Source organism: Carex rostrata, chromosome 16 (genome assembly GCF_964058835.1).
Source record: "Carex rostrata chromosome 16, lpCarRost1.2, whole genome shotgun sequence".
In the NCBI taxonomy this organism is placed as follows: domain Eukaryota; kingdom Viridiplantae; phylum Streptophyta; class Magnoliopsida; order Poales; family Cyperaceae; genus Carex; species Carex rostrata.
Window position 1 is genome coordinate 3,588,710 of NC_135933.1, and position 12,765 is coordinate 3,601,474.

The window sequence follows — 12,765 nt, forward strand, 5'->3', positions numbered from 1 at the left end:
TCGGGAATAATAAAAAACAATAATAATTGGTCTACACGGCTGTTTTTTACAACACTGGTTTAAAATAAAAAAATAAAAAAATTGATTCACATGGAGTAAATAGTTTAGGGAAAATTGTTTTTATGCCACTCCAAAACATGGAAATTAGAAAATTGCCACCCCAAAACATGAAATTAGAAAATTGCCACTCTAAAGTCATCAAATTTATCAAATAACTATTAACTATTAACTATTAACTCTTAGAGCATCTACATCCCTAAATCTCAATAGGATTTCTAAATAACTATTAACTATTTTTTAGAAATTATGATCTCTAAAGTTTCTAACTCTCACATCCCTGAAACTCATTTTAGAGTTTCTATTAAGCCACGTCAGTAACAAATTAAAAAGGAGAAACAATTTGAGCCAATCATTTGACCAACATAGAGTTTATAAACTGTTTCTTAATAAGAAATTTTCCTGCATAGTTTCTAAATAAGAAACTCTCCCACATCCCTGAAACTGAATTAGAAATTGCCACGTCAGATTAGAAACTCTAATAGTTTCAGGGATGTAGATGCTCTTATACATTTAATCTACAAATTTAATTAAAATTAATCTGTAAATACAATAAATTTACATGTGGACTAAAATACCCTTGAATTCATCTCTGATATTTCTATTTGGAATCAAATTCATATCACGCCTAAGATTTTAAGGCGGAGGCCTGGTTCTATTTGGAATCGAATTCATATCACGTCCAATTGCTATACAGTAGTGCCTCACCTCACGGGAACCCTAAACTCCATTCCTCCTACGCCAAAACCAAAAGCTGAAATAAATCTTCTCTCTAAAACCAAAAGCTGAAACCTCACTAGCTGACAAAGCAGAAACAAAAATACTTGCTGACAAAGCAGAAACCAAAATAAATCTTCTCTCTAAAACCAAAAGCTGAAACCTCACTAGCTGAACCTGGAAATTTGGTGCATATATGGCGCTAGATGCAGCTGGGACTTGAATTTCTATCAAAGTTCAATTTGCATTTGCATTTGCATTTACAGTGCATATATTTCTGTCAAAGTTCAATTTGGTGCATATATGCTGCAACTTGAATTTCCAGTGCATATATTTCTGTCAAAGTTACAGTGCATATATTTCTGTCAAAGTTCAATTTGGTGCATATATTTCTAGAATACTTTTAAAAATCGTATATCTCGTTATTATTCTTTTCTAGAACCATAAGTTCTGAAGGGAATTAGTGGTATCAAGCAACCAATTAGTGGTATCAGGAAAAAACTATGATAAAGTGAATTGGAAATTTATGGAAGAAGTATTGTCAAGTAAAAAATTTCAACCACCAATGGGTTAATTATTGGATATCATTGTTACTTAGAAGTGCTAATACTTGTATAAATGTTAATGGCCAATTAATCCATTATACCAATAAATTAATTATTTAGTTTAGGAATTCTTTTAACCTGTTCTATAAAAAGCTGTTAAATTGTTAAAACATTTTATTGTGATCACCCTGGTTAATAAAAATAATAATGGAAAATAAGCAAAAACTATAGCAGGAATTTACCACCCATGACAAACTAAGCCACTGGTCTTATCTCAGACCTTCTCATATCAATAATAAAAGTAGCATACAACATTAATTTTTTAAGATTAAAATTTCCCTTGCAAAGACGGTACATAAATTAAATTAAGGGCACCAACAATGCAAGCCTCTGATAGAACAAGTAGAGGAAGGGGGATGCACGTCACGTTTGATACCCAAACAAAACAAAGCTGATGCTTCCTTGTATTCACTCTTCCATCCCTCTCTCAGCTCCGACGAATCTCTGTACCATTGCCTGAAATCAATCAAATGACACCATCAATCATATCCAGATGTATAATCTAATCTAGCTGCCCTGTCCAAATGCAAGGAAACATTTTCTGGTAAAAAATTATAAATAAATTATGTTACTTGGATACATATAGCTTTTCTGTACCAGTAAAACTGTCAATGGTACGAGGCACCAACAACTAACCAGTATCCTCTTTGAATTCATTTTCATTTCCCAAAATCATCCAATTAATTAATTAATTAATTAAATTGAGGAAGGGAGTAGTTACTTGCAAACGAGGCAACAAGTGAGGAGGTCAACGCAGTCCAGCTGGGAGAACACCTGGCAAATTACGTCAGTAGGAGGCCTCAGCGCCGGTGGAGGTGGAGTGGAGCAACCACCTCCGTCGGAGATGACATCATCTTCTCTTCTTCCTCTTTCTCTTGGTTTCACGGCGACTCGAAATATTAGAAAAGAAAAAGAAACTTGATTGCCGAAGGTTAAAGAGATGAAGTACTGGAAGGGAAGGGTGAAAGAGATGAAGTACTGGTGGAATTTGATCTCTTCAATTGAAGGGTATTATTAGAAATACTAAAATACGATTTTTATACACTATTTTTCAGATTAATTTTAATTAAATTTGTAGATCAAATGTATAATTGTGGCAATTTTATAAATTTGATGATTTTGAAGTAGCAATTTCCTAATTTCATGTTTTAGAGTGGCAATTTTCTAATTTTCATGTTTTGGAGTGGCATAAAATTTTTTTTCCCAATAGTTTAATACCAATAGTGTTGTTCTGTATTCATTGTTTAGCTTGATTTGCCTTTTTGTTCCGGAAACTATTGTCGAGAAATAATGAAGGCCTTCAATTATTTCTGTTACTTTAATCTCTTGCGTGCTCAAGTACACCTTTAGAATTAGTTTGTCTTAAAACACCATCATCAATTCTTTTGTTTATTTTTCCGGAACGTAATTATCTTGACGAGAAAATTAATTTCCCTGATTTTTGTTACTTAACAGTGATTGAATCTTTTGTTTTGCATATTAAATTTGTTGAGACTTGATCGTGGTCGAATTGGTACCTGCCCTATTATTGGTAGTGCCGGATTTTAAATTTCATTACCCCTTTGCTCTACAATTAATCCATTCCTCCATTTCATAACGAAATATTACAGAAAACGTTAAACCTAAACTTCGCTCAACCGGGCAGAGGAGAGGAAGCCCTTTGTTCCCATATCAAGTACATAACACTGACTGGGCATATATATCATCTTTTTGAAGTTCTGGAATTAAAAGAAAGAACTTTGGCTTCATTCAAGAAAACGATAGAGAGAGAACATAAACCAACTTTGGTTGCTTTGCGATGACATATATTTTGCGTTGCATATAGAAAACAAACAAGTGATTTGGTATCTGAGTCGATCAAGTTGGACAATTAGATAAAAACAAAATTATGCATACTCAGTAATTGGACCTTTTTGCATATCTATTATACCAGCTATAGTAACGTAAACCGACCCGACCGAGCTAAATTACATAATTTTCAACAAAGAAAAGGTGGCTCTAGAAGATGATATGGGACCCTTTACTCAAAAAAAAAAAAAGAAAAAAAGAAAAAAAGAAAAAAAAGAAAAAAAAAGAACATGATATGGGACCCAAAAATTTGCTTTTAGATGCACGATTTGACCCTCCACTCTTCCACAGTTCCACGAGGTGCATCACACAGTTGAGAAACACATTGTTTAAGTGGCAATTAATTGATAACTATAGTTCTTTAATCATTGCTGACAATTGTGGGTCGGCGACAGCCTCTCCCGATTACATGGAAAGAATCATTTCGTGTCACTAGTAAAAGTAACTCTTCAACGATCTTTCGGTTGTTTAATATGAATTTTGAGAATTTATACGCGAATTTTGATATATCGAAAATGATAAATTATGTAAAAATTTAGATTTATATATAATTTACTCATTTCAATGTACTAAAATTTTGTATAAAATTCACACATATTTCAATGATAAACTCTTTAATCTTTATTGTGCTTTCTTATATCGTGCGTACAAATTTTGATGTATATACATATGTTAATTATGTACAAATTTTTAATACGCCGAATATAATAAATCTTGTACAAAAAGCAAGTCTGTAATTTTATATAACCAGATATATTGTTGTCTTCAATTTGAAAATCAATGACACATAAAAGAAATATTTCATTTTCCTATTTTCTTACTGCCGAGGTTTTACCATTTTCTGCGGTTATTTTCATGAACAGCTGCCAAAAGGGCGAATATGAATATCAGTACAAATTGAGTTGAGAACAAAAAAAATAAGGGGTCATAATTGCATTATTTACCCGCACTCTAGATTTGTTAATATATTTAAGAAATACTTTAATACTCAACGAATAAAAATATCTTACATTATTAGAAATATTTTTAAAAAAAAATTGTGCGAGGATAATCTTATCTCTGCAAATACTTCTGTTGGTAATAGCGATATTTTCATAAATAGAATTTTTTGTCGCCATAACTTTGGTAATAGTCATTTGTTACTCTTGCAAATACTCATAGATTCTTGTAGTTATTTTATTTAATTTTACTTATTAAAAAACAATTTAATTTGAACTTAAAATCTATGGAGCATCCAAAATCTGAACAAATAGCTTTTGTACTCATTTTTAGTGCTACCTATTAGACTATGTGAAAGCACAAAAATGAGATATGTTTCTAGCAACTCCATCCTAAGTCCTCTAAGAGTATCATTTATCATATAGAGCAAAGCTAAGGTGTGATGTGCTCACCAAGAAAGTTTGGTGAGCACAACTCCAAAAGTATATCAGATCGACGTCAAACGTCGAATTCAAACCGTTGAAATCAATGTACTTCGTGAGTGATGCATATACATGCAAAATTTTGAAAGTTTCGAATTTATTTGCTACACGGTCAAGTGGTCAAAGAATAATAAAAATTGAATATATAAAATAACTTATAAAATATTCATTTCTTTGACCGCTTGACCGTGTAACAAATAAACTCGAAACTTTCAAAATTTTACACTTACATGCATCACTCATGAAGTACATGGATTTCAACGGTTTGAATTTGACGTTTGAAGTCGATCCGATAAACTTTTGGAGTTGTGTTCACCAAACTCTCTTGGTGAGCACATCACACCCTAGCTTTACTGATGAAGAAGTGGTTGATGCCATCCCTTTGAGAATGATATTACCAGGAGAAGAAGAGAGCTTCTCTTTCCATCCAGAAGACTCTGACAGCCACAACTAAGTAGTTTGTCTGATATTAGAATAGCCTTTTGTGATATATAAGTGTTAATAGCTAACTGATAGATCAGTAGCTTTTTTGGACTGTGTTATTCAGCATTTTGATATCCTTTTGTTTAGCTAACTATATATAGAAGCAGAGAAGAACATGTGATATTTTCTCTATAAGAATCACCCTTGTTAGTTACTGGACTCGGTAAGTTTCGTTTATCTAATGAAATTGGGCACTAGTGCCTTTTTAATAAAAAAAAAAATTGAACTTGTAATTATTTGTAATGAAAATGGTAATTGCATACTGGATATAAAATACTTGTATATTTATAAATAGTTTGTGATTTAAGAATAAATACTAACAGACAAATAAAAATTGCGGATATGAAAGTTTAAGAAACTTTTTCTTAAAATTATAACTCCTGCCGATTTCGATTTGTAAAGATCCGGAACCTTGCTCTCCAATGTAAATCCCTCAAGACGAGAATTTAATTTCGTATGAAATATTATAAAAAAAAAAGTACCTTAATTTTCGACACATAGAAATAGTGAAATACGCAACAAAAATTCTCAATTTAACATTTGGATCGGAAAAGATTTACCCTTTTTTTTCCAGGCCATTAATAGCAGCTTGGGAAAATATGTCAGGCTTTGATTGTCTCAAGCAAAGCAAAACAACGATTTACATGTGTGGAGTTCAGACGGGGGTCTTCGCCAGGAAATCAGATCCCTAGAGTAACTCAAAATTTGAGTTTGAATAGGGACATTTCGATGAGTGCGTATCCTCTGAGATATCTCAACTTTTGCGTGACCGACGTGTCCGGTGCCTATTCGGGGGTGATGTAGGGGGCCGTATATATGTGCTTTGAGATTCGTGTATAACGCAACTAAACGGTTTGGATTTTCCATTAAGTCACGCAAAGTTTGAGATATCTCAGAGGATTCGAATTCCATTTCGATTTACTTTGGCTCGAATTTTAGAGGAATCCTATGCATTCTATTTCGGACTAATTGGCCGGATTGGTCCGAAGTGGTCCGAATTTTAGTCGAATTATTCATATACAAACTTAAAATTTGAGTTACTTAAGGAGATCTAAACCCTTGTGTCAGACACTAATTTTGCTTTCATTATAAATAAAAGTTTTGGTTCAACGATTCACTGATTAGACTGGCAGTTCAACTGGAACTATAAAGTATGTACTGTTGAAAAAAATAAAAATTCCTTTGAAATTGTTAAAAAATTTCCGATTCAAATTTCACTGGTTAAATAGACGATTCAACCGGTACTATTAAATCTGTGATGTTGAAAAAAAATACAAAATCTTTTGAAATCGTTAAAATATTTCGATTCAAAAATTTGAATCGAAAAACTTTTACCAATCATTCCACTTTTCAAATTTGGATCAAAAATTTTCATCAAAATTTTGTATGTACCAAAGATCCAAATTACTCTTTCTCCATTATTATTTTATGAAAAAAAAAAATACTCTTCTACACTGCATCGGTAACTCCGGTCTGGCCTTTTCCTTGACAAAAAAAAATGACTCAAGACGACCAGGCCAAAAGTGCATGTGGGTGGGGCTTCTGTCCAAATTGTTTTGGACAAACTTTATTTAAATTCAGATCTAAATTGTTCGTTTGGAGAAGGTTTCAAATACCTCTGTTTTTTGTGCTTCTATTATTTCCTTATTTTTTTTTAATTTTAATGATTTAAAATTTAAAAGTTAAAACAAAATCGTTGGATATGATCTGCATTATTTTATCTATGCACGTATAAAAAATTATGATATTTCAACATTATTTTGGTTGTTATCAAGAGCTTGTAAAAACGTACTAATGTGGATAATTTCTAGACGTTGATTTTTCAACTTATTGATTCACATATAAACAAAACGATAGTGTAATAAATTTTTATGAGTACATAAAGAAAATAATATAGATTACATCTAACAGTTTTATTTTGACGTTTATAATTTAAATTTTGAGTTACTAACATTTTAAAAATAAAGACATGATGAACACAAAAAAAATAAAGACATTTCAACTCCTCTCATTAAAATATACATATGATCTAGATTTACAGAACATTATAAATTGATTAAGTTTTAAATCGTTTGCACGAATCTAGACGCTAACTGAACGGTTTGAATTCGGATTTGAATAATTTGTCCAATGCCTTTTGGAATAAATCTAAACCGGCTACCGGGTGCGTTCCCTCTGAGATAACTCATATTTTGCTTGACCGACATGTCCGTTGTCTATTCGAGATGGTGCAGGGGTCAGTATTATTTTAGTTTTGAGATTCATGCAGAACGTATTTCAACGGTTGAGATATCCCAAAAAGTCACGCAAAATATGAGATATCTCAGAGGATGCGAATTCCCGGCTACCCCCTCCCCGGTTAGAAACACAATCCATTGAAGTTTGGGAGAATTTCATATATACCACGTAAAAATTGTGAAATTACGTATTTACCATTCGAATTTTTATAATTACATATTTACCATCTAATAACCCACATATTTATTCAATTAATAAAAAAAATAAGATTAATTAAGTTTAAGATTATATAAAATATAATTAATAAGTTATTTAATCTTTTTTTTTCTCTCAGCCCCTTCCTCTTTTGCACACAGATTTTCCTCACGTCCTTTTTAACGTAACTTCCCATTTTCGTTTAAATTATCTCCTCATATCGTCTTTCCTTCTTAAACTCGAAGAGAAGGGGCAGCAGACTCAGATTTAAGGATTCCAACTCCAACTTGATCGTCTAAAAACAAGGTAACCACTCAAACTTTTATAACAAAATAACTCATACTGAATTCGACAATGATATTGCAACCCGTTATCAAAGTATTAACTCAGTTTGATAATCTATATTTTGTTACTAGCTTAGTTTGGAATATTTGTTTCTAATCTTTTATATTGGGTGTAAAGAAGAACGGATCTAAGGAAAGAAAGAGAGGATGTTAAGTTAATCCTTGATTAATTATAGTTATAAGAAAATTAAACATAATTAATCTCAGGTTTTGGTATATTTGATATATACTAAAGTTATATTGGGTAAATATGTTAGTTATTAAATTTTTAGATGGTAAATATATAATTATAAAAAATTTGGATGGTAAATATGTAATTTTATATTTTTTGATTGGTATATATGAAATTCTCCCTTGAAGTTTAGTGCCTAACCACCCCGTCTCATCTTTCCCTCTCCCTCTCCCTCTCCTTCCCCCCACTTCTCTCGTTCCCTCTTTCCCTGCGTAGGTGGCACCGATGGGCTCCTCCGAAAGCCCTTCAAACAACTCAAGCCTCTTCTTGCAAATCGTCGAACACCCTAACGGCACCATCACGCGCCCATTTGTGCCTCAGTCTCCTCCCAATCCCAACCCGCCGGTTCTCTCCAAAGACCTACCCTTGAACCCTTCCCATGGGACCTACCTCCGCCTTTACCTCCCCGCTGATGTTTCACAAAGCCAGAAGCTCCCTGTCGTTCTCTTCTTCCATGGAGGTGGCTTTGTGCTCTTCTCCCCTTCCGCCGCCTTCTACCATGGCTTTTGTGAAGCCATGGCTACTTCCCTCCCCGCGTTGGTATGTCAAGAAGAAATAAAAGATATTTTATTCATGAATTTCACTGAATTGTGTTAGATTGTATTTTTGCAAATCAGTATAATACAAGAACCTTTTCTCTAGCCAAATTGAACTGAAATCAGCTCAACTGGTCTTTTGCATGTTACTTCCATTTTAGTAGCTCTGTATGACTGTATTGGGATTTAATTGTTCAACAGTATGCCAGAATTGCATGTTTAAGCTTTAAAGTCAACGATTGCACTTATTGTTCTGTATGATTGTTTCATTAAATATTACTTGGTCGGTTGAGCTGTATTTTTGTATTAATTGCTAGTAGAAAACATCTTATTAAATTTTGTACGCTATTCAATATTTTGCTATTATCATTTTCATTTTTATTATAGGTAATATCTGCTAGCTATCGTCTTGCACCCGAAATCCACTTGCCCGGTGCTTACGAAGATGCAATTGAAGCACTTTCGTGGGTCCAGTCTCAAGTCATGGAACCAGCCTCAATAGACCCATGGCTAAAACATGGTGACTTCTCCAAGTTCTTTCTAATGGGTAGCAGCTCGGGCGGTAACATAGCGTACCATACCGCTTTACGTGCCAAGTCCTTGGATCTGACACCGGTACAGCTAAGTGGGGTCATACTCAATCAGCCGTATTTCGGTGGGGTCGAGAGAACTGAATCGGAAGCTTCCTCCGAAAAGGATTTGATGTTGCCTTTACAAGCCAATGACACATTATGGCGGCTGGCGCTTCCTATCGGATCTAATAAAGATCATGCATTTGCAAACCCGGTGAAAACAGCTGGGCTTGGTGGGGCTGTTGGCATGGTGAAATGCATGGTTGTGGGATGCAAAGGGGACCCACTGTTGGACAGGCAGAAATTGTTTGCTGAAATGCTTGAGAAAGAAGGTGTGGAGGTGGTGAAGAGGTTAAATGGTACCGGGTTTCATGCGATTGAGCTTTTCGTGCCCGATAAGGCGGAGGCATTATTCAAAGAGGCGAGAGCTTTTGTATATGGTGCATAATTTGAATTGGGATTACATATTTTCTTTTCTTTTCTTTTTCTTTTTTTGTTGGAAAGATGTTTGATTGTTAGAGTTGTCCGGTTTGCAGTTCTGAATTTTATTCAATAAAAGTTGTATCTGGAATTAAAATTTTAGAAACTTAACAGACGACTTAGGACTGGAACTTCATCTTTTATTAAAAAGAAAATGAACAAATAAAACAGAGAAATTTCAAATCAAAGACCTCCCACGCTAAGTAAAATGTCTTAACTTTAGCTTCTATTTTTTTTTTAATAAAAAAGTATATCCGGTTGTGATACTAGCACGATTAAAATTAAAATATAATTATGATAATTGTCCCGCACCTCTATTTTCACATTTATTTCTGCATTTAATTTTCATAATTATCTTGGGGATCACAAAAAGTCTAGTACTGACATTTTTTTTTCTAAAACATTAATCTCCATGCACAGAAGTATTTATATATAAGAACAGAAGTATTTATACCTATAAGGTAAATAATTTTTACATAAATAACTGTCTCTTCAATCAAATCTCAAATTACATGGGGCCATACACATTTTTAGAGGTTGGTTTTTTCTCTCCATTCAATCTCATCCACATATCTGACGATCTATAAGGAATTTTACGAATCTAAAATCACGAATGTCTTCTACGTAATTTTCTCTTTCAAATGAGATCCATAATAACATATTTTCAGATTCATCATCCCACAAGTATTTATACCTATACTTAAAAACATTTTTTACATATGACACTAACTGACATATGAAAGTATTTAATATCAAGTATTACAAGTATTTATATCTATATACTATAATATTTATACCTATGTAAAAATACTTGAATAATCACCTCGTATACGTTTATCGTGATAAATATTTTTTTGTATGGATAAATAATTAGTGAGGACCATAATACAACCTCTAATTTTAGAAGTCGACTCTCTAATTTTAGAAGTGTTTAAATAATTAATAGGAACCATAGTACAACATTTAAATAATTATCACCTTCCTTATTTAACGTGGACCATCTAATTTTATAAGTGTTTAAATACTTAATAGAGACCATAATACAACCTTCATAAATTATAGCTGTGGAAATAGAGAGGAGATAAAAATGTGGGGATGAATATAATTATTCATTAAAATAAGGAGGCACTCAGATAAGAGCAAAGTAGTTGGCAAATTAATTATTATTGTGCTCTCGAAAACAAATAGAAAAACTGCATCACATGCATGGTGTCCCTCCGACATTCGTGAGTCAAGACTTTTTAAGTATTGATTTCCACGGTTTTCTAATTATTTGTTATGAACTGTTGATGTCGGTTGTGCCTTGTCATTCCAAATAAATAATGGTCATGGAAGCCAATAAGAAGAGAGACTAGAATAGCGGCTTCAGCTCATGTTAAAAAGGGGGTTCGGGCAGAGAATGTTAATGTGCAAGAGGGTGGTATAGCTATTGTTTATAGGTGCATGGTTGATGGATCATGGAAGCCACCATGGAGGGGGGGTATTGGCTTTGTGCTTGAGAAGGATGGTGAGCTAAAAGGCTACAGGGCAGCTCCTTGTACAGCATGCTGTCCATTGCAAGCGGAAGCAGTAGCCTTAAAGGAAGCAGTCTTGTTTGTTAAAAGGATGGGGCTTCAATCTTGCACTTTTTTCACAGATAATCAGACTCTAGCTCAGGCATGCACGGCTCAACAACCTCCCCTAGATGTTGATTGGAGAGCATATAAAGAGATACATGAAATTTGGGGATTGCTAAAGGAGAATGAATTTGAGTGTACACATATTGGTCGAAGCCACAATGTGATGGCTGACTATTTAGCCAAGGGGGGTAGTGCACTGGAAGAGGGTTATACTGGATACATGTATCCTACTTTTAAGTTTTGAGCAATTGGTTTAGGCAGGTTAAGCTACGATATCTTTGTAACCTGATGTAAGTGATTTTGAGTAAAGTAATAAAGGCCTACGGGCATGAATGTTTGCAAAAAAAAAAAAAAAATAATGGTCCATGCTTAATAAAATTAAGGAAGCGTTTAATTGTCCACATAACTTTGTTTATCATTTCTCCACATATTTAACTTGTGCGAATACTGTAAAACTACTTCTACATGCTGTATAATTATACAATATATCACATAAACTATATCAGTTAATCAAAAAACATCTAACAACTATTTGAAACGGTCTCATGATAGTTAGAAACATATTACAACTTACACAATAGGACAAAAAGAATGTACTTTCAAACTGTACTTTCAGAAATTGCAGTTATAGGAAGTTATTGGCAGTTAGTGTTAGTTATTAGCAGTTATTTTGACAAAAAACGTAATAAAAAGACAAAATTAAATTTTCCGAATAATTTTTTTTATTCTTTTTTCTCTATTTAATGAACACACAAATAAATCATCAAAATAATGAATACTGTAAAATAGACCACTTCAACTCAAGTTAAACTATGAAAACAAAAGGTAAAAAAATATAAATTTACCAAATTGTAAAATTAGCAAATGAAAACAATAAAATTTAAAAAATATTAATTTTGAATACTATAAAAGAGTCAACTAAAAATGTGAAAGCAAAAAGTAAGAACTATAAATTTACAACATTATAAAATTAGCAGATGAAAACGATTAAATACAATTTAAAAAATATAAATTTTCATTACTGTAAAATTGTGAACTTAAACTGTAAAAACAAAACGTAAAAACTATAAAATTTCAATAATATAAAATAAGTAGATGAAAACGATAAAATAAAATGTAAAAAATATAAAATTTCAATACTATAAAATTGTTAACTTAAACTACAAAAACAAAACATACAACCTATAAATAATCAATACTGTAAAATTTCTAAGTCTAAACTATAAATCAATTCCATGTATACTGTAAAATTTCTAAATATAAACATACATCAATCATCTGTTCAACAAAACCATAAAATTCACCACACATCATCTGTTTAACACAAACCATAATATTCACATCAGTTCAACAGCATATGTTTTGGGCAGTCCTTATAATCCATAGCAATATCTTTCCAATCAGGTTTGCCTGAAAGT

The 12,765-nt window shown here is 32.7% G+C and overlaps 2 protein-coding genes and 1 long non-coding RNA gene across 3 annotated transcripts; 2 read left to right on the plus strand and 1 right to left on the minus strand.

Annotated features, from left to right (window-relative positions):
• Positions 1 to 1,545: 1,545 nt before the first annotated feature.
• LOC144567643 (uncharacterized) lies at positions 1,546 to 2,343 on the minus strand. The gene is made up of 2 exons (XR_013515473.1): positions 2,101 to 2,343; positions 1,546 to 1,835 (listed from the first exon to the last, which is right to left on the minus strand). It is a non-coding gene; the product is annotated as an uncharacterized LOC144567643 (long non-coding RNA).
• A 5,942-nt stretch (positions 2,344 to 8,285) lies between these two features.
• LOC144567276 (putative carboxylesterase 8) lies at positions 8,286 to 9,718 on the plus strand. The gene is made up of 2 exons (XM_078317377.1): positions 8,286 to 8,680; positions 9,064 to 9,718. Exons 1-2 carry the CDS (start codon positions 8,366 to 8,368, stop codon positions 9,694 to 9,696), a joined length of 948 nt encoding a protein of 315 aa, XP_078173503.1. The 5' UTR covers positions 8,286 to 8,365; the 3' UTR covers positions 9,697 to 9,718.
• Positions 9,719 to 11,171: 1,453 nt separating this feature from the next.
• Positions 11,172 to 11,591, plus strand: LOC144567674 (uncharacterized). The gene has a single exon (XM_078317839.1). The coding sequence runs from the start codon at positions 11,172 to 11,174 to the stop codon at positions 11,589 to 11,591; it is 420 nt and encodes a 139-aa protein (XP_078173965.1).
• Positions 11,592 to 12,765: the final 1,174 nt, after the last annotated feature.